Source organism: Dendropsophus ebraccatus, chromosome 10 (genome assembly GCF_027789765.1).
Source record: "Dendropsophus ebraccatus isolate aDenEbr1 chromosome 10, aDenEbr1.pat, whole genome shotgun sequence".
Lineage (NCBI taxonomy): Eukaryota > Metazoa > Chordata > Amphibia > Anura > Hylidae > Dendropsophus > Dendropsophus ebraccatus.
In genome coordinates this window covers 88,873,377-88,894,253 of record NC_091463.1, presented here as the reverse complement: position 1 = coordinate 88,894,253, position 20,877 = coordinate 88,873,377, and the positions used below count along the sequence as shown (strand labels likewise).

General features: G+C 47.2%; 1 protein-coding gene across 1 annotated transcript; it reads left to right on the top strand.

The window, feature by feature from the left end:
- Positions 1 to 6,247: 6,247 nt before the first annotated feature.
- On the top strand, positions 6,248 to 13,664 carry C10H6orf136 (chromosome 10 C6orf136 homolog). The gene is made up of 6 exons (XM_069942777.1): positions 6,248 to 6,529; positions 8,276 to 8,761; positions 11,219 to 11,307; positions 11,914 to 12,114; positions 13,021 to 13,090; positions 13,172 to 13,664. Exons 1-6 carry the CDS (start codon positions 6,419 to 6,421, stop codon positions 13,301 to 13,303), a joined length of 1,089 nt encoding a protein of 362 aa, XP_069798878.1. The 5' UTR covers positions 6,248 to 6,418; the 3' UTR covers positions 13,304 to 13,664.
- Positions 13,665 to 20,877: the final 7,213 nt, after the last annotated feature.

Below are 20,877 nucleotides of genomic sequence, written 5' to 3'. Positions count from 1 at the left end.
TTACGGTTCAGAAGTTTCTTACAGTATGTTGTATTCTTCTGGTGCACAGTGCATGCAATGTCAAGGGGGTCCCCCAGCATGGGCTACACTATGGACTGAACTACTGCGGAGAAGAGAGGGAAGCCTTGATTTACCTTTCTGAGATGATGCAGATCCTCAGGAGAATGGACACTGTCTTCTCGCTCCTGCACATAGCATATGCTAAGCCCCACCCACAGTTTTCTGTGTTATGTCTAGCTGAGACTATTACTAGATACAGAATTTCCCTAAGGGGCAGTGAACAGTAGATTGATTGCAGGGAAGGGAAACATCTAGTGGCAGAGATTCTAGCAAAATCAGCACCACCTCTGTCCTCAGGTTGTGTGTGGTATTACAGTTCAGCTCCATTCACTTCAAGTGAACAGAGCTGCAAAACTGCACTTACACTGAGGACAAGAGGGGCGCTGTTTCTGAAGGAAAGAGGCCATGTTTTCTAAGCCTATAGTGTGTTAGTGGATTTACATTACACCCTGTTGTAAAATGAAAGACCACAATTAGTTTGGGCTGTTCATTGGTTATGAAGCTAAAATAGGGAACCATAGAAATATATACCTCCTGTTTTGAAACCCCCTATAGCCTAGTACATAGCCACCAGGGACTCCATGTGTCAGTGTGCTGCCTTCTCTCAGAACTTACCTAATCGCAGCACTATAGTACTGTATTGTGTTACGGATGCCATTTCATATACTTAGAGCAAAGAAGCCAATGTGGATGTATGTGTATGTGGCCCTAGTGTTCCCATTGGGGAAGTTATCAACCTCTGAAGAATACTTCTGTACAGTAGAAGGACCTTTAGGATGGTATTACACGGTCCAGATTCTATCAAGCGATTTCTTGTTGGTTGTTTAACCGTTGCCTGCTATTACACAAAAATATTATCATTCAAATCCGAACGATCTAACGATTTTTTGAACGATAATCGTCCCATGTAAAAGGGCCCCACCAACCAGCGGGAGGCGGCCATTCAGACCTGCTCTAGTAATAAAGCCACATAATGGCATAATGACACCCCGTCTGCCACTGGCAGATGGAGCATTTTCCCAGGGATACACATGTATGATGTTGGTGGGCCCCACTGAATATGACAATGAAAGATTTATCAATCTGTCTGGCAACAAAATAGACTTGTCCATAGCCACCAGAAACAACTCTGGTTGCAATTTGTGAACTAAAAGTTGTGGTGTGATGCTATTGGGTGAAAAAAAAATGTTTTTATACGTGTGGGCCAATAACCGTAATGACCATCTTGAAATACGGGGCTACGACACCAGGCCAGCAAAGCATCTAGAAGACCCCTGATATCTGGAAACAGAGTGAAGGGGTTAAAGGGGTTATCAAGTGCTACAAAAACATGGTCACTTTCTTTCAGAGACAACACGACTCTTGTCTCCAGTTCAGGTGCGGATTGCAATTAAAGGGGAAGTGCAGCGTTTAAAAATTATTCACTAAATAACACACATTGCAAAGTTATACAACTTTATAATGTGTGTTATGTAAGTGAATGGCCCCCTTCCCCGTGTCCCCCCACCCAAGCCAGACCCGGAAGTGTGGTGCATTATACTCACCAGATTACTGTCGACCCTGGCCGCCATCTTGGGTCTTATGACGTCATCTTTGGGAGGCCAGCCGGCCCCCCTCTGCAGCGTCATCAGCTGCTCAGCCACGATTGGCTGAACACAGTTATGCTCAGCCAATCGCGGCTGAGCAGCTGATGACCCGCCCAAGCTGGAGACAAGAGTCGTGTTGTCTCTGGAAGAAAGTGGCCATGTCTTTGTAGCGCTGCATAACCCCTTTAAAGCCAACAAGGTGATGCTACCTGTCCAACCCCAGCTCGCTGAAGACTGGGCCCATAATGTCATAATAGTAAATATAAACCACAAAGTGTGTTGGCTCTATGGTGGCTACATGCTGCGCTCTTAGGACTGAGTTTATATATGTTCCAAGATTTCGCACCATCCTGAATGGGAGCGCTGGCTTGTTTGCATTTGATGTCCCATCTGTTACCCCATAGGTTGGAGTAGGGCACACCCCCAGACATATGGGCCAGCCGCAATCTTTGGTACATATGCTGGATTACTTGGGAAGGAGGCCTTAAGCTACATTCAGACCACATTTCTTCTATCAGAGGTATATGTTGGGAGTATTCCCCAATGTATGCCTCTAACCCAGGGGTGGGGAACCTCCGGCCCGCGGGCCGCATCCGGCCCCTGAGACCTCCCGATGCGGCCCGCAGCTCCCCTGTGATGCTCGCCGCTCTGCTGGGGAAGAAGCCGGCATACACCGCATCCTCCGGTGTCTGTGACAGCTGGCGGACACCGGAGGATGCTGTCTGTGCCGGCTCCTTCCCCAGCAGAGCGGCGCGTGTCTTTAGTCTCTTGCGGGCCGTGCGCGATTACGTCATTTCATCGCGCGCCGCCTGCAGGAGAAGACCGGCACAGAGGACCTGGGAGAGAAGAGGACCTGGACTGCGTGGGAGCAGAGGTAAGGTGAGTGGGATGTTTATTTTTTTATTTGGGGGTTAACTAGGATCCCAGGGACATGACTGATGGGGGGGGACAACTAGGCTACCAGGGACATGACTGATGGGGGGGGACAACTAGGCTACCAGGGACATGACTGATGGGGGGGGACAACTAGGCTACCAGGGACATGACTGATGGGGGGGGGACAACTAGGCTACCAGGGACATGACTGATGGGGGGGGACAACTAGGCTACCAGGGACATGACTGATGGGGGGGGGACAACTAGGCTACCAGGGACATGACTGATGGGGGGGGGGACAACTAGGCTACCAGGGACATGACTGATGGGGGGGGGACAACTAGGCTACCAGGGACATGACTGATGGGGGGGGACAACTAGGCTACCAGGGACATGACTGATGGGGGGGGACAACTAGGCTACCAGGGACATAACTGATGGGGGGGACAACTAGGCTACCAGGGACATGCCTGATGGGGGGGGGGAATAACTAGGCTACCAGAGACATGACTGATGGGGGGGGGGGAATAACTAGGCTACCAGAGACATGACTGATGGGGGGGGGAATAACTAGGCTACCAGGGACATAACTGATGGGGGGGGGGGAATAACTAGGCTACCAGGGACATAACTGATGGGGGGGGGGACAACTAGGCTACCAGGGACATGCCTGATGGGGGTTAACTAGGCTACCAGGGACATGCCTGATGGGGGGGGGGGGGGAATAACTAGGCTACCAGGGACATGACTGATGGGGGGGACAACTAGGCTACCAGAGACATGACTGATGGGGGGGGGAATAACTAGGCTACCAGGGACATGACTTGGGGGTTAACTAGACTACAAGGGGCATCACTGGGGGTAACTACAATAGCAGGGGCACTAGGGGAACAATACTATGCCTTGTCCTGGGTGCTGCAAACCCCCGCTACTAACTGCCGCGCACGGTATGCGGCCCTCGAATGATTTTATTAATGCCCGACCGGCCCTCGACATGGAAAAGGTTCCCCACCCCTGCTCTAACCTATGTCTTATAGCCATATAGCAGCATACATTGGCCACTGTATAGAACCATATACCATGCAGTATACTATACCCACTGTACAGTAAAGCCTACTTTCTGCTGCTTACTAATAAAATAAGAATAGCCCTGCAGATGGCGGCCTCTATCATTAATAAATTGATGACAGATTATATGTGACAATGACTCTCTGCTAAATGTTCAATGTGCCTTCGCTGTATTGGCCATGCCGTGAGGCTAGGTTCACATCCGCACTGGAAGCTCCCTTTAAAGAGGATGTACCACCAGGTACATCCTCTTTAACCTGAACCCACTGATTGAATGGCGCCGGCACGGGGAAGCCAGTGCCGCGGTCTGTTTTTCGGACCAAGGCTAGGTTCCCGTGCACTGCACCATTCTTTGCACCGGAACCGGACGGTGCTCAAGCACTGGAGGCTGTATGACACGGCTCCATTCATTCTAAGGGAGCCGCATCATACAGGGGAGGGAACTCCCTCCCACTGGGGCGGCCCGGCTGGCCTCCAGTGCTTGAGCACCGTCCGATTCCGGTGCATAGAACGCGCCGTGCACGGGAACGGGGCCTCGGTCCGAAAAACGGACCACGGCACCAGCTTCCCCATGCCGGCGCCGTTCGATCACTGGGTTCAGGTTAAAAAGGATGTACCTGGTGGTACATCCTCTTTAAATAACCAGAGAATAAAAGCATGTGTTTGGGCTAGGTTCACACTGTGTCAGCAGAGTCCTCTAGACATATGATATGTGTGTCAGGAGGAGGCTCAGACGTATAGCTTGGACAGGTGACACTGTCATCCGTCACACATAGACATATAACTTATGATGTACATTTTATATGATTAAAATGGGTGGAATAGCATAGCAACCGATACTATTCCCTCCGATAAGCACTGAGGTAAATGTCCCACAAGGGGATCTATGGAACCCTTCAATGCATGTGTCAGAACCTCCCCAGAGCGCGCAGTGTGAACCTAGCCTGAAATCCTGTGAAATGGCAGACCCCAGCTAGAAACACAGTGACCACAGGTGTAACTAGAAAAGGAGGGCCGGAGCAAGGATGGCATGTGAAGAGGCCCGCATGGCTGGGGTTTGAAGGAGGCACATGCAGGGACGTAGGGGGCGGAGCTTAATCTATCATAGTACCCGCGGTCCAGGGCGCCAATCAGTCGGCGGGAAGCACCTCAGCAGTCCCACCCTCCCTCCCTCCCCTTGTTTACTACCAGGATAGTGCGGGTTGTTTAACGGAAAAAGGGCCACGGCAGTTCGGGTTTTGGTCGGTGGTGCAGGCGTCATTGCAGCCAGGTGGGGGGAGGGTCCTTGTAGTTGGAGGTAAATTGGCGGGGGGATGGGGGGATCATCCGGGGTATGACCCTCCTCATTTCTGGAAGTAATTAAAATGGTGGTCTGGCGCACGTGGACTCTCAAGGAAGGTGTATCACCGGAGAGTTGGTGGTTGGCATGGTAGCCATATTGGGCTTGGTGTCCCTGAGTCTGGGGGGCGGCTGGGGGCAATATATATATATATATATATATATATATATATATATATATATATATATAGTTAACTGATGTGTTAATATGGGCGTCAGATCTATGTAGCTACAAGGACCTCCCTCAAGGGTTATGTTAGATTATAGCATTGAAAAGTAGTTAATCCGGTTTATATTGTTAATAACTTGTATGTTTATATTTGTCAATAAATATTGGCTGCTGTGGCCATTATTAGCCAAACTGTGGTTGTGTGTCATTATTTAAGGTGGGGTGCTGGGGGGTGGGAAAGTTCAGGGGTGGGGTGGGAAAAAGGGGGGCGGGGCTGTGGTTGGAAGGGAGAAGGGATTGGCATTGGGATTGTGGTGTATGGAAGCCGTACTCTGCAATACCAAAATCATGGCTGGGCCCCATAGCAAATTTTTGATTGGACCCCCCTTCCCGACTGACCACTAAGCCTTCAAGTCTAGTCATAACTGCAAGCAGTGGTCAGGAGTGCTTGCAGTTACAGGGACGTTTGAAGAACCCGGTATGCTCGCTTGGCCACCTGGTGCTGCAAATGATGACAGCTCTGGGGGCCCAGTGTATTACAGAAGGGGGCAATGGGGCCCATGATGCTGCAGGCCCCATAGCAGCTGTTATGGCTGCTACAGTGGTAGTTACGCCCCTGACAGTGACTCCTACTAAAGACATTGGGGGAGATTTATCAAACATGGTGTAAATACACAGAGAAAACAATATTATTTTTTTAACCAACAGCCAGCACGAAACCATTTGCCATTCAGAAGCCTTGTAAAGATGAGTGATTATACCTCACTAAAGCCAGTGATCTATTGCACTTATAGAGACCATCCCCTTCACACCAGTCACTACTCCCAGCCAAAATGCCCTTCTCTCTGCGTGTCATTGAAGGACATGTGCTTTGCCCTCAGTCAAGATGGCCGCACTCTGTATCACGCCCCGTTTATGTTAATAGCCAATCAAAAGACAGTTAAATTGGTGACGTAGTACGGCAGCCAATGGGAACGTGGATACTGAGTAAGCTCAACCTTACGGCACTGGAACGCAGATCACGGAAGTGCGCTGGGCGATGCATTTCTATTGGTCCAAATCTGAGTAGGGCGGACACCTGGCAGCTATCGATCCTCTAATTGGACAACAAACTCACACCTCTGCGCTGTGATTGGCCATCGAGGATTCGCTGTCAAGAAGGCTCGCTAGTCCTATTGGCTGGTGAAAATTTACGTCTGCGTCCTCTATTGGATGTCGGTCACTGCTCGGGTGCGATCTGTCCTCGGCGGTTGCCGGTTTTGAGTTGAGTGACGTCACGCCCGTTTACCGGTTACCGCTGAGGGGCGCTGTGCTGGGAGCCATGGCGCTGTGTGTGAGGAGGCTCCGCGGAGCTCCCGGCCTTGGGAGTCGCTGGAAGAGCGGGATACGCAGCGCTGGTGGAGCGGCGGGGAGACTGCGGGAGAGCATGCGGGTGAGAGCCGAGTGTGTGCGCCTCTATGACCGCTGACAGCCAGGCTTCATCCTCTATGGAGAGGTCACGTGAACCACGCCTTCCCTCCTTCCTGTGGACCACATGTCAGGGGGAGACAGTTGTTGCCTATGGCAACCAATCAGGATGCGGCTTTCATTCTTCTAACACGTTTAGAAATGAAAGCTGAGCGCTGATTGGTTGCCATGGGCAACAAACCTTGACATGTAGTCTTAAAGGGGATTGTAAAAAGACAGCCCCACCTGTCCTTTGGTTGTGTGTTGTATTACAGCTCACCTCCATTCAGCCCAATAGAACTGAGTTGCAATACCATACCCAAACTGAGGACAGGCGTGGTGCAGTTTCTGGAAGAGAATAGCTATGTTTTTCTAATCTTGAATATCCCCTTTAATTTTTATGGGCCCTTAGAGGAAGGGGACACATTCATATGTAGATGCCTCTGCTCTGTCACATGACAACGCTTCTCCCAATTCCGTTACTTGTGGCCGTACATTGGGAGTGTAGAGTTCCATGCCAGATATCCCTGTGTATGAGTCCCCCAATCTGCTCTTGTACAGAACAGGAACCCACTAACTGTTTAATGTGTATGGGGGCCTATCAACTTCCCCCGGAAGAAAATGTCAGGGATAGAATTGAGAGAACTTTGAACATGCTCGGGTTTATTTGAATTGGCATTTGATTAGCGGTGGTTGTTGAAGTTGGATAAAGCCTTAAGGCTGCCTGAAAAACATGGATATAGCCATAGGCTGTATCCATGTTTTCCAGGCAGTCTTAGAGCTTTATCCAACGTCAATAGCCACCGCTAATCAAATGCCGCTTACTCGGGTTCAGACGGAGGAAAGGATCAGGCATGTTGGTTTCAACTTTCTTGCTTTTTTTTTTTTTTTTTTGTTCTCCAAGAGATAAGCTGCCACCATACCCGTGGTTACCTCCTCTCTCTATCCATGATACACAGGGCCACGCTGAATGTTCCTGTTTGTAGAGAAAGCTGGAATGAGAGGTGTCGGCTGAACAAACATTTGGCTGACAGGTATTGAAGGTGTATGGCCACCTTTAGTGATGGCAGAAGTTTTTCTTGGTGAGAGGCTTCTTGAGAACACTGTTAGCTAAAGACTAAGGACCCTATTCCACAGAGCGATAATCGGCCAGATTCGACCGATTATCGCTCCGTGGAATAGAGACAATGGAATAGGAACCTTAAACTAGCTACTAAAGTTAATGCTCTTACCAGGTCTTGCTGCTGAGAACCGATGTGATCAGGAGATATACCAGGGAAGAGAGCCTGGCAGCAGCGCCATCTACTCCCCAGCTTTATCTCTGCAATAACTAATTCTGATGACATGTCAAAAGTTTTTTTTATGACACTGACTTTAGGGTGCCTATACACCTTCAACAACTGTAGTCCATCCCCAAAACACATGAATATGGCATGACATGCCCCTATGAAGGCAGCTCATCTCTCCAAGAACAAAGGGGTCACACCCGACCCCCTATCTCCACTGACATCTTTTGTCAGTAGGGGTACTATTACATGAAGCGATTATCAGCCGCCCATGGCAAATTACTGGCCGTTACAGCCTATAATTGTTTAGTGTAATACCTCATGCAGAAAAGCAACGATCAGCCGGCACAGTGTCAGCTGATCTATATAACATTCTGACACCAGTTGATTGACATAGATAATTGTGTAACTTGATGTCTCCTTAGTAACCTGTCTTTTTGTACCAGGCTCGAGATGCCATCTTGTACCGAGAACTGCGGCCCTGTCCTCGTGTCACTGCTGCACCTAGACGACCTTTGCCGCCACCATCCCCCGCGCTGCCCGCATGTATCCGATCCGTAGACTCCAGGATCTGCTTACCAACACCGGAGAAGGACAAAGCGCTAGAATCACTGAGGGACTTTTTAATGCCAAAGTTACCATCACAGCCTCTACCGGGGTATCTAACCTGTGCCAAGCCCAGCAGCCTGCCCCCTACTGACCATGAGTGCCGGCACCTCAGTAGTTCTCAGTTGGACTGTTTTAGAAGTCTCTTCGAACCTGGAGTCTGCCGGACCCCCTTCCAGGCTACAGTGTTTCCCTTACCTCCAATAAGAGAAGGGCTATTAGCATTTACACCCAGCAAGACGCTTGGGACCAGTCATGTTCCTGGGGGTGATAAATCGGACATGGAGCAGCACTTGGCAGTGATGTACGAGAAACTAAGGGATGAGGTGAGTTGATATGTAGAGAGGACTCCATAGTGCTCGGATGATGATAAAGCCGCTTTGCTGACACTGGACTGGATGCTACTGATGTATATACATTAGCACTGCAAGGAGATACAGTATAGGATTATGCTGCACCTATTGCAGTCATTGTGATTCATCCAGAGAGGAGAGCGGTTTTGTTTTTTACTTTGAGGGGAGTTCTTAGTGGTGAAACCTTTATCTATAACAGGGATATCACACTCAGGCCCTCCAGCTGTTGTGAAACTACAAGTCCCATCATGCCTGGACAGCTAAAGCTTTAGCTTTGGCTGTCCAGGCATGATAAGAATTGTAGTTTTAAAACAGCTGGAGGGCCTGAGTTTGACATGTCTGACCTAGAACATCACTGTGTGCTAATAAAGAATACGGACAGAGGTTGTCCTGATGGGTGAGCCCATCTGACCTTAAAGTGTCAGTGTTGTTTACATTTTTTTTGCAGAAATCAATAGTACCGGCGATTTTAAGAAACTTTGTAGTTGGGTTTATTAGCCTAAAAAAAGCATTTTTATCATGAAAAAGCAGTCTGAAGCTCTCCCCCTGTCTTCATGGTTCTCTATGGAGAGGGGAGGGGTTGAGGGAGAGGAGGCACCAAAACAGGAAAACAAAGAGTTAATTTACAACTACATCACCGAGCTATCTTCTCTGAAGTCAGCACTGACCTCTGAATAGAGGCTTTCACACAGGTCCAGCTGTGTAATCCTTTGTTCTCTGCTGTCGACTAATCTCCCCCCTCTCCCCACTCCATAGATTAGACAGGGCCCGACTGATGTAAAAGAGTTGAGATTTCCTGTTAATGAGCAGTGGATGAGTGAGAGGAGGAGGGGGGGGGCTGGGGAAAGGCTTTTTGAATGCAGATAATGACATATTTGCCTAATAAACCCAATTACAAAGTTTCTTAAAATCGCCTGGACTATTGATTTCTGCAAAATAAATAAAAATACGACAGTGACACTTTAAAGGAGAAGACCGGAGAAATTGATAATTTTTAAGCAGGAAAGAACAATTGCTTACCTCTCCCTGTACCTCCGCAGCACTGCCTTACCGTTCCAGGACTTCCATTGGGCACCTGGATTTACGTCTCCAGCGACCTCATACCTGACTCAGCTGATGGATTGGACACCACTGCAGCCTCGGATTGGCCAGGCGGGCAGTCCATCAGCCGGGTCGAATATTTTCCCCCAGTGGTGACAACATCGAAACTTCTGCCCCTGCCTGTTTGCAAACTATCATTTTCTCCGGACATCTCCTTTAAATAAGTACTAAAAAAATAAAACTTCAGATATGTCAACTTTTGATGGGACGGGGTCTGAGTCCTTATACTGAAACCAATTGAGAGAACATGCTGGGAGAAGTCTGTGTGTTCACTCCCAACTCCGTGTCAACTGGTCTGGATAGATTTTCCATCTAAGTCTACAGGGCTGTCTAGGTGCTGGACATTGGTGTTAACTGCCAATAGGGACCAATCACAGATCCACTTTCATTTTACCAGAGCTGTAAGCTGAGCTGTGATTGGTTGCTGTGGACAGTTAACACCAATGTCTATTTTAAACACTTTAATAAATCTGCCTTAGTTTCTTCAGTCCACATACAGCGCTTTTCTGAAGTTCTTTTGTGAGTTTGCAGATCGGTTCGGTGAAGTAAGTGGAGCCAAGTAGTAATACCACACATAGCCTGACCACAGGGGTGGTGCTGTTTTTAAAAGAAAGCAGCTGCATTTTTCTAATCCTGGATAACCCCTTTTGGTGAATGTTTCTGGGCTGCAATATCGGGCATAGTAAGTGATGGTCGGTGGGGCTCCTGGAAAACAAATAGCAGCTTTTATTAGATCACATGAAGTGTTAGGGTATGTTCACACCTGCAGGTAAAATCCACAGAGCATAATAAATTTATTCCTGTTTTAATAATTGAATACTGCATCTAATCCAATGAAATCCTCAGCATCTTATCCACCACATTAGGTGTAGACTTCCAAGAGAGATTTATCTGACAGATTTTTGAAGCCAAAGCCAGGACCAAACTATAAACACATAACAGGTCATATCCATTCCTGGCTTTGGCCTAAAAAAATCTGTCAGATAAATCTGTCTGTGTAAACGCACCATAACAGTACGTAACCCTTTACAGTCCTGCCTTTAAGAGACTGTGAGGGAGCACTAGGGGTAGATAGCACAGGGACAGAGGAGGAGCAGGAGCTAGTAGGGTCCATCATTCTGGTACATACATATACGTATACACTGTGTACCTGTATGTAGTTGTTACAGGGATGTCACACAGAGCCCAGAAATCACACATAAAGCTGTATGTATGACCCTTTACTATATGTCCGTGTCTCTTGTTGTCACTGATATTTAAAGTTCTCAGCGTCATCCGTTTTATGGGAAGTGTTCCCAATTACTGACTGTTTCCCTTTTCTTTTTGCAGTTGCCAAATTTCTTATGGAAGCCGGCAAATTATTCACTGTACAGGAAAGACATGGAGTTTGTCAGCGACATACTGCACCTGCACTTACGGTAAGAGGAGGACGACCATGGATCACGATTGTTACTGGGTGTAAGGACGGGGATGGACACCAGCAATGGGGAAAACTAATATACATTGGATAGTAGAGCACATGCAGACAAGGTACCATATACTTCATATATGTACAGTGCGTAAGTGATGAAGTCTGGGCCTCAGGAACAGTCTTTGCTGTACATTTATATACATATAAGGGGAGATTTATCAAACGGGTGTAAAGTGAAACTGGCTCAGTTGCCCCTAGCAACCAATCAGATTCCACCTTCATTTTCCAAAGAGTCTGTAAGGTAATGAAAGGTGGAATCTGATTGGTTGCTAGGGGCAACTGAGCCAGTTTCACTTTACACCCGTTTGATAAATCTCCCCCATGGTGTCTATTTTGCAATTTTAAAGGGGTCATCCAGGGTCTCACTCCTACTGCCCTAACTGAGATACAGCCGGGGGGCTCTCTCCATAGACTGTAAGCAAGTCGTGTTTGATTGACAGCTGGGACGAGATGCACGATGCTGCACACTCCCACTACTATAGCTTAGGATCGCACATGTGAATAGGTACTGCAAATGAGGGTAACGCTTTACTGTTTTGTGTCTCTCTCACAGCGGTGTGGTAAAGTACCAGCTCTTACTGACCCTCACGCGGCTGCTGCTGTTGTGTTATTACACCAACGCCCGGATCTCTGTGCTGAAGCTGACTTCTCACCCTGAGAACAACACCATCCAAGCCCGCTGGTCCTTCACCGGCCTCCCACTGCACGCTCTCTTCTTATACTTCTTCCGCACTGAGAAGAGTGAACTGTACAGGTGACCATATAGAAGATGGATGTTGTTTAGTGTAGATCAGTCCAAGCTGGGATCCAGTTACCTGCAGCCATTAATGTCAGACCGGTTGGGGTGGGAGGTGTACAGTCACTCGTCATACTCCCCACTACCCCCATAGACTATAATGAAGAGTCACAGCACACACTGGACCACTTCTCTGCATAGAATGGGCCTCCTGAGATCAGTGCATGGTCAGACCCCAATAGATCTCATTTTTGTAGCTAATCCAGTGGATTCTCCATGAGGCCTGCTTTTTGGTCTCTATCAGTTGGCAAAAGTCTCTAGCTGTCACTGTGTTCAATCATGATGCAGTCACCTCTAACCCCCCTAAACGATGATTGTTAGTATATAGAAAAGATACTGATCGCCAATGTGTAATGTTCATTTTTCTACTCTTTTGCATCCCCGGCTGAAACAGGTCATGTGCTGCATGCTGATGGAGTCCTCTCTTGTACATGTATACGTGTATACATGGAGTCCTCTCTGTTATATTGCTGAGTTCAGTAGTCCTCCCTGTGTATCAGCATGCAGTGCTGCATACATACAGTGGGGGGAATGCACATGAATTGAGAGTTGAACATTACAGGTTTGCAGTTAGTTTCTTTTATACTGTTTACTGTAGTTTAGATTGTTAGTCGCAGTCTGTTGGGGGTAACACACCTGCCTGCACTTGGCTGTTGGGTTATATAACAAATACTTGTCCCCGCACAGGTAATAGCTTTGATAACACAGTGTTACAGTACATCGGCAAGGAATGACAGTGTATTTACAAGTGCAGTAAACCGATCTGAGGCCTTACGCCCATGTCACGTTATGATTCAGCATCTATATGTCCAGGATAGTTGTATAGATTTGTGACATCAGACTGAATGTTCTTCTCACTTGTAGGACATACGATGCGTTCTCCACCTTCCAGCTCGCTCCCGATGGTTTGATATGTCTACACAAGGTAGAGCGGGTGAGTGAGTCCATACACACTGTAGTTGTACATGTCCAGGTTTACATTGCGAACTGTGCTGATGTCCCCTCTATCTTGCAGGTAATGCCTTCTCCACCCGTCACTGTATCTAAGAAGACGATATTGGTCGCCGCACTGCTTGCTCTGGGCCTGGGAGAAAACCGACCAGCTCTAAATCTTCTTTCTAGCTCTAAAATTCCCCATGAACTGTGACCCCCCCCCCCCCCCAGCCCTTCTAGGGAGTGTATCCCCCCTCATTGCACTGCTGCTGCCCCATAGCAAGTCTGAAAAGCCAGTGGTCATAGAGACTGAGTCCCAGAATACAGCGACATAACAGATCTGCTGGCTCTATTAGGAGCGTAACACCAACCTTACCATTACATGGGTAGAATAAACCTGTGCCCATAGTCTAATCTACCATCCTTACGTTATAGAGTTTTATCTGTATCAGAGCTGTACAGGAGGTAGGTTCTCCCCCCTGAAATACTCTGCACTGCTGTGTCTGCATGCGCAAACTTGAACTTGCCTGTGGATGTGTAACATATACTGTACATAAGTAAATTATAACAAAGTGCCTGTGTGTCCACAATGTTCCTCAGTAAAAGGATTTACAGGAGATCGACCCAACGGCAGTAAGAAAGACTAGCGCAAAAGTGGAGTTACTAATAGCAACCAGTCGGGATCCAGGTCAGCATCGGATCCTTTGCCAAATAAAGTTTCATCCCTATTGGTTAAGATTAGCCAGGTCAGGTCCCCTCCTTGGAGACGGTCTCTTGTTTCCTTTGGTATGGCTGCCAATTACATAACATCATATACCCGCAGGGCATTCCTGTGATGGTATATAACGTGTAGAAGAGAACAGGCTCAGTGATACTGCTGAAATGAAGGCTGCATGAGCGACAGGCACCGGAGAAAAAGACGACATTTGTGGCTCATAGAGGTAATGGTTCTCCTTAAAGAGGTTGTCCGACATTTTTTTTTTTCTTATTGGAAATGGAATGACTTGTAATCTGTTCCTTTCCCTTAGTGGTTTTCTCTCACCTTTTTTCACCTCTGTGTCCCTGGTCAGCCTCTGTTGCTGCTTTTTGGATTTGTGTTTGTTTACATAAAGAACTTCCAGGTCACAGGGGTCAGTAGTGACATCACAGCTCTACAAGCCTAAGGGTACTATTACACAGAAAGATAATCGGGCCGATTATCGCTCCATGTAATAAATACAATGATCAGCCTATGACAACGATCATCGGCTGATTGTTGATATAGGTTTGGACCTATTTTCGTTGGAAGCGGACCACGCACCGCTACGTGTAATAGCGGTGCGCGGTCGGCGTCCAACGAAAATAGGTCCAAACCTATATCAACAATCAACCGATGATCGTTGTCATAGGCTGATCATTGTATTTATTACATGGAGCGATAATCGGCCTAATTATAGTTCCGTGTAATAGTACCCTTAGGCTTGTAGAGCTGTGATGTCACTACTGACCACAGGCCTCTCTGAAGTTAGAGCGCACGGGACCTGTGGAGAAGCGGACCGCAGCAGCAGCCCTGGAACGTGGATAGGTAATGTATGTAGTTTAAACAAGGGCTGCAAGGAAATCGGTAACTATGTCCCTGCAGCCCTTGTTTAACGATTATCAGGCCGTGTAATAGGCCCAGTAAGCGAGCAACGATCTAGCAGATCTCTGCTCGTTTACAGGTATTATCAGGCCTCCATCGGCTCGTGTAATACCACCCTAATGCTCCACCCCCTCCTCTCTGAATCTAGCTCCACCCACTCTACCCATAGGCAGGGGAATGTCTGTATTAGGCTACGTTCACATGCAGCAAAAGCGGCGGAATGCCGCCAGCCTCCCTGTCATAATGACAGTCTATGGGAGGCTCGCGCGGCTCCTCTCTCCGTGCTGAAGAATGTTCAGTTTACCTCAGCAATAGGTAGAATAGTGACTGACATGAGGTGAAGTATTATCTCTCCTCTGCAGATCTTTATGGTACAATAATAACAATATAGGGGGGGGGGGGGTGGATTTATCAAAGCATGTGCAGGGGAACAGTTACCCATAGCAACCAATCAGATCGCTTTCATTTTTAAAAAGGCCTCTAAAAATGAAACCTAGAATCTGTCTGGTTGCTATGGGCAACTATTTTGCTCTTCCTCTGCACAGGCTTTGATATTTATATGGCTCCAACCTATTCTGCAGCGCTGTACAGAGATTGTAGTCACTCATCTTTTGTCCCTGTCCCCAATGGAGATCACAAGGTTTTTGAGAGTGATAAAAATCCATGCAGACATTGTGGGATATGAATGCAGCTGTTATCCCAGGACTCCAACATTACAAAACAACATGGCTAACCTCTGTGCCCCCCCACACAACAAGGCTAACCTCTGTGCCTCCCACAACATGGCTAACCTCTGTGCCCCCCACAACATGGCTAACCTCTGTGCCCCCCACAACATGGCTAACCTCTGTGCCCCCCACAACATGGCTAACCTCTGTGCCCCCCCACACAACAAGGCTAACCTCTGTGCCTCCCACAACATGGCTAACCTCTGTGCCCCCCACAGCATGGTTACTTCTGTGCCCCCCAGCTCCTGGTCTCTTCCATGTCATGCTGCCATTACTGCTGCAGTTTCAACTGGGCTCAGATGTAAGCTCCTCCTGCAGGGGTGGGGCTAAAGAAATGTGTATGCATGGCCCCACCCACTTGACTCACTGTTTCCTCACTGGCAGGAACAGGAAACAGGGAATGTGACATCACAGGAAGTAAGGAGAACACAGGCAGAGTGGTCATGTGACTGAGCCTGAGAACACAAAAAGCGCTCTAAATAAAAAATAGAAGTGTATATAGAAAATACAGCACCCACACTGGTCAGTGCAATGCTAGTTTATTGAAAAATCCCAGAAAACCCCTTTAAGGAGAATGCCGTTCATCTTTGCATATTCTTCTGTTTGGTAACACTCTGCCTTCTTCCTCAGCATCAGCCGCCACCTTCTGTGTTATAGGGGGGGGGGGGGGGGAATAGGTCCCAAAAAATTTTTGGGCTGTTTTTCCAATATGCAGCATGCTGAGGGCTTGGCTTTTTTTTCTGCAAACTGGGGTGTTTCTCTCACATAGAATTCAAGGTAATGTGTAAGTTGTGCTGAATGGTAGCAGAAATATGCAGAAACAGTTTCCCAGGATTGGATCCAGATTTTCCCTGGCACCCTGAGAGGAGTGGCAGCGAGTGGAGCAGCACTGAAAGGCCAGCGGCATGATGAGCAGAGCGCAGATCACAGAAAGCACTTTGCTTATATCTAAAAGGTATTGGGGGAGATTTATAAAACTGGTGTAAAGTGAAACTGGCTCAGTTGCCCCTAGCAACCAATCAGATTCCATCTTTCATTCCTCACAGTTTCTTTTCAAAATGAGAGGTGGAATCTGATTGGTTGCTAGGGGCAACTGAGCCAGTTTCACTTTACACCAGTTTTATAAATCTCCCCCATTGTGTCTCCTTGAACTACCAGTGTCAGCAATCTGGAATATGAATTACAGCTAACAGATTCTCTTTAAATTAAAGATGAAAGTATCTCCTCCACAGTCTGACCATCTTTCGCTAAGGGGATCTCTGTTTCTCTCTGGGATAAGAGTAATGTCCGCTCCCTTAGAGGAATGAGCAAGAGTCTTGCAGTAAACTCTGGATGTAATGCAGATCCTGCAAACCCCCCAAAAATTGGTGTTACATCCAAAGACGAAGAGCGGAGAGAAGGTAACATGTTAGATCAATTGGCCACTACACTTCATCCCTGGGTAACAGAAGGGCCAGGGACAAAGACACAGTGGGTACATACAGTAAGATATACTAGGGACACAGATCTGGTGCATCCTCGCAGAGGAAGAAGCTGTTTTAACGCAATTTCACGATTTCTGGCAAAATTACATCAAAAACGCGAAATAAACTTGTGTGAACACAGCCTGGCGCTCAACCAAACAACTGGACAAATCTGCATGATATTTGCCACATTGGTAAATCAAGCACTTTGGAATGTTCCCTTACTCGCCATAACTTTTTTTTGAGGTGCGCCCTCCCATAACAACCAATCAGAATGCAGGTCTCATCTTTCTGAGATTCGTTATATATTAAAAGCACCAACTGGATTTGTAGCACTAGGATACTTACCCCTCTTTGATCAATCTCCCCCTATAAATAACGTTAGATTAGAAATCCAGGGTGACATTCCTCTTCTGTCCAGCAGGTGGCAGTATAACTCTATTCTCTGTTGGTGACTCATGAAGTTTCCTGGAAGTCAGCTTGTTTCTCTCTCAGGCCATGTAATTCCCATGTGTGCCATAGAGGGAGCAGCATCTGCAGGATGAACAGAGATGTCTAAAGGACAGTTCACACTGAGCAAAAGTGACGGAATTCCGCCTGCGCACCTCTGCTTCCGCCGCGCTCCGCTCAAAGAATTGACTGGAGAGAGACGGAAGCGTGCAAAACTCCCATTGACACACTGAGGCAGGTGGAATTCCGACGCTTTAGCTCAGTGTGAACTGACCCTAATAATTTACAATATATGCTTAGATGATTTGTTAAAGTTAAAAAAAAAAAAAAATCCACCGGAATGTGCAACATTATCATAGCTTCATCAGGGACTTCTATGAGGAGGAAATGCTTCATATCTACATTATATCCTAACCCACTAAATATTAATATCTCACTGGCTGACAATTGTGTTAAAGGGATTATTGTATCTGAGATTTGGCCCCTAACCCCCAGTAGTTGGATATGGGGGGAGTTACAGGCGGCTGATGTTGGGGACATGTGATATTACACACCATGCATCTATATGAAGGAGCGGCCATCCACCAGAGCGGGGTTGGCTCTTTCTAGCAGCCCCTTAAAGTGATACTGTCACCCCACTAACTCTATGTGTGGTTCTCCGCACCATCCACAGCTTAGATGCTGCACCTTATATATACCTGTATAAAACTGCTCTGTGTCGGACAGTGTCACCTAGGCGGAGCTTCATGGCACTTTGGCCCTCTCCCCAGAAGTTAGCACTCCCTGAGGTGGGCCCTGTATAGGAGTCTCTTAGATTATCATATGTGTAATATACTACACTCATGATAATAATAATAATAATTGTTTATAGTTTATATAATATATAGTTGGGGAGATTTATCAAACAAGGTGTAAAGTGAAACTGGCTCAGTTGCCCCTAGCAACCAATCAGATTCCACCTTTCATTCCTCACAGACTCTTTGGAAAATGAAAAGTGGAATCTGATTGGTTGCTAGGGGCAACTGAGCCAGTTTTACTTTACACCATGTTGAGCTGCAGGGAACCAGTAGGGGACCGAGATTAGGTGTTTTTTTCCTAAGGCTTCAGCACTATGATCTTTTGTATACCAGAACACCACTTCTTTTTTTATAAATCTTTTTATTGGGTTTTTAACATTTTTAAACGTATTGGAAATTGTAAAACAACGAGTGTCGCAGCCAGGGCCGGATTAAGGTTGGTGGAGGCCCTGGGCAAAAATTTTGTTGGGGGGCCCCCCCCCCATTTTTTTTCCCCAAATATATCCCATACAGCGATCTATACAGATGGCTACTTACTGTAGGGGACTTAGCACCTACCCCTCCTCACTTCTGGCTGTGTGGCTCAGCATCCTCCTCTGTTTTGCATGTGATGGTCACTACAGGCTGCAGTCCAGAGGAAGATGCCAGGCCCTAGAGACAGGACAGGGAGGGGTGTATTCCCACTCAGGGTGTATTCCCACTTTGTGTTTATGTTAATAATGCAATGCGAGAACACAGCACTTCAGTACTTTCTGTGCTCTCCTGCCCCCTGCGTTAGCCACCACAGCAGCATATGCAGATGTGAATCGCTGAAGGAACCTGGACTTGCAAGTCTAAGGGTGGTATTACACGGGCCGAGCAGGGCCCGATAATACCTGTAAACGAGCAGCGATCTGCTAGATCGTTGCTCGTTTACTGGACCTATTACACGGCCCGATAATCGTTTGACAAGAGCTGCAAGGACATCGTTACCGATGTCCTTGCAGCCCTTGCTAAACTGGCATACATTACCCATCCACGTTCCAGGGCTGCTCCTGCGTCCTCTTCTCCCGGGGGTTCCGCGCGCTCTCTAGCGTCACAGCGGCCTGTCAGCTGGTAGGCCGCTCAGCCAATCACAGGCCGGGACCGCCGCGGCCTGTGATTGGCTGAGCGGCCTATCAGCTGACAGGCCTCTGTGACGCTAGAGCGCGCGCGGGATGCAAGGAGAAGCGGACGGCAGGAGCAGCCCTGGAACGTGGATGGGTAATGTATATCGTTAGTCGCCGGCCACGCACCGCTATTACACGCAGCGGTGCGCGGTCGGCGCCCGACGAAAATAGGTTCTAAATTATATCAACAATCAGCCGATGATCGTTGTCATCGGCTGATCGTTGCATTTATTACACGGAGCGATAATCGGCCGAATCGGGCCAATTCGGCCGATTATCGTTCCGTGTAATACCACCCTAAGTCCCATCGGCAGTTCCCAATCATGTACACTAGCTGAAGCAGTAAGGAGCAACCAGAAAGTACTTAAAGGCTGTGTACAATATATAGCGGATATGGTACATGTGAACGTACCCAAAGGATTAAAATGCACAGCTGTGTGCAGCCCATGATATGGCATATATAGCCTGTGTGCAGCATATGACATACATAGGATACACACCATATGCTCCACACAGGCTATATACCATACACTGCTCTCAGGCTATATATCATATGCTGCACACAGGCTATATATCATCCACTGCTCTCAGGCTATACTGTATATCATATGCTGCACACAGACTATATACAGTATATACCATATGCTGCACACAGACTATATACAGTATATACCATATGCTGCACACAGGCTATATGACATATGCTGCACACAGACTATATACAGTATATACCATATGCTGCACACAGACTATATACAGTATATACCATATGCTGCACACAGACTATATACAGTATATACCATATGCTGCACACAGGCTATATCTCATACACTGCTCTCAGGCTATATATCATATGCTGCACACAGACTATATATCATCCACTGCTGTCAGGCTATATATCATACGCTGCACACAGGCTATATACAGTATATACCATATGCTGCACACAGGCTATATACAGTATATACCATATGCTGCACACAGGCTATATACAGTATATACCATATGCTGCACACAGGCTATATACAGTATATACCATATGCTGCACACAGGCTATATACAGTATATACCATATGCTGCACACAGGCTATATACAGTATATACCATATGCTGCACACAGGCTATATACAGTATATACCATATGCTGCACACAGGCTATATACAGTATATACCATATGCTGCACACAGGCTATATACAGTATATACCATATGCTGCACACAGGCTATATACAGTATATACCATATGCTGCACACAGGCTATATACAGTATATACCATATGCTGCACACAGGCTATATACAGTATATACCATATGCTGCACACAGGCTATATACAGTATATACCATATGCTGCACACAGGCTATATACAGTATATACCATATGCTGCACACAGGCTATATACAGTATATACCATATGCTGCACACAGGCTATATACAGTATATACCATATGCTGCACACAGGCTATATACAGTATATACCATATGCTGCACACAGGCTATATACAGTATATACCATATGCGGCACACAGGCTATATACAGTATATACCATATGCTGCACACAGGCTATATACAGTATATACT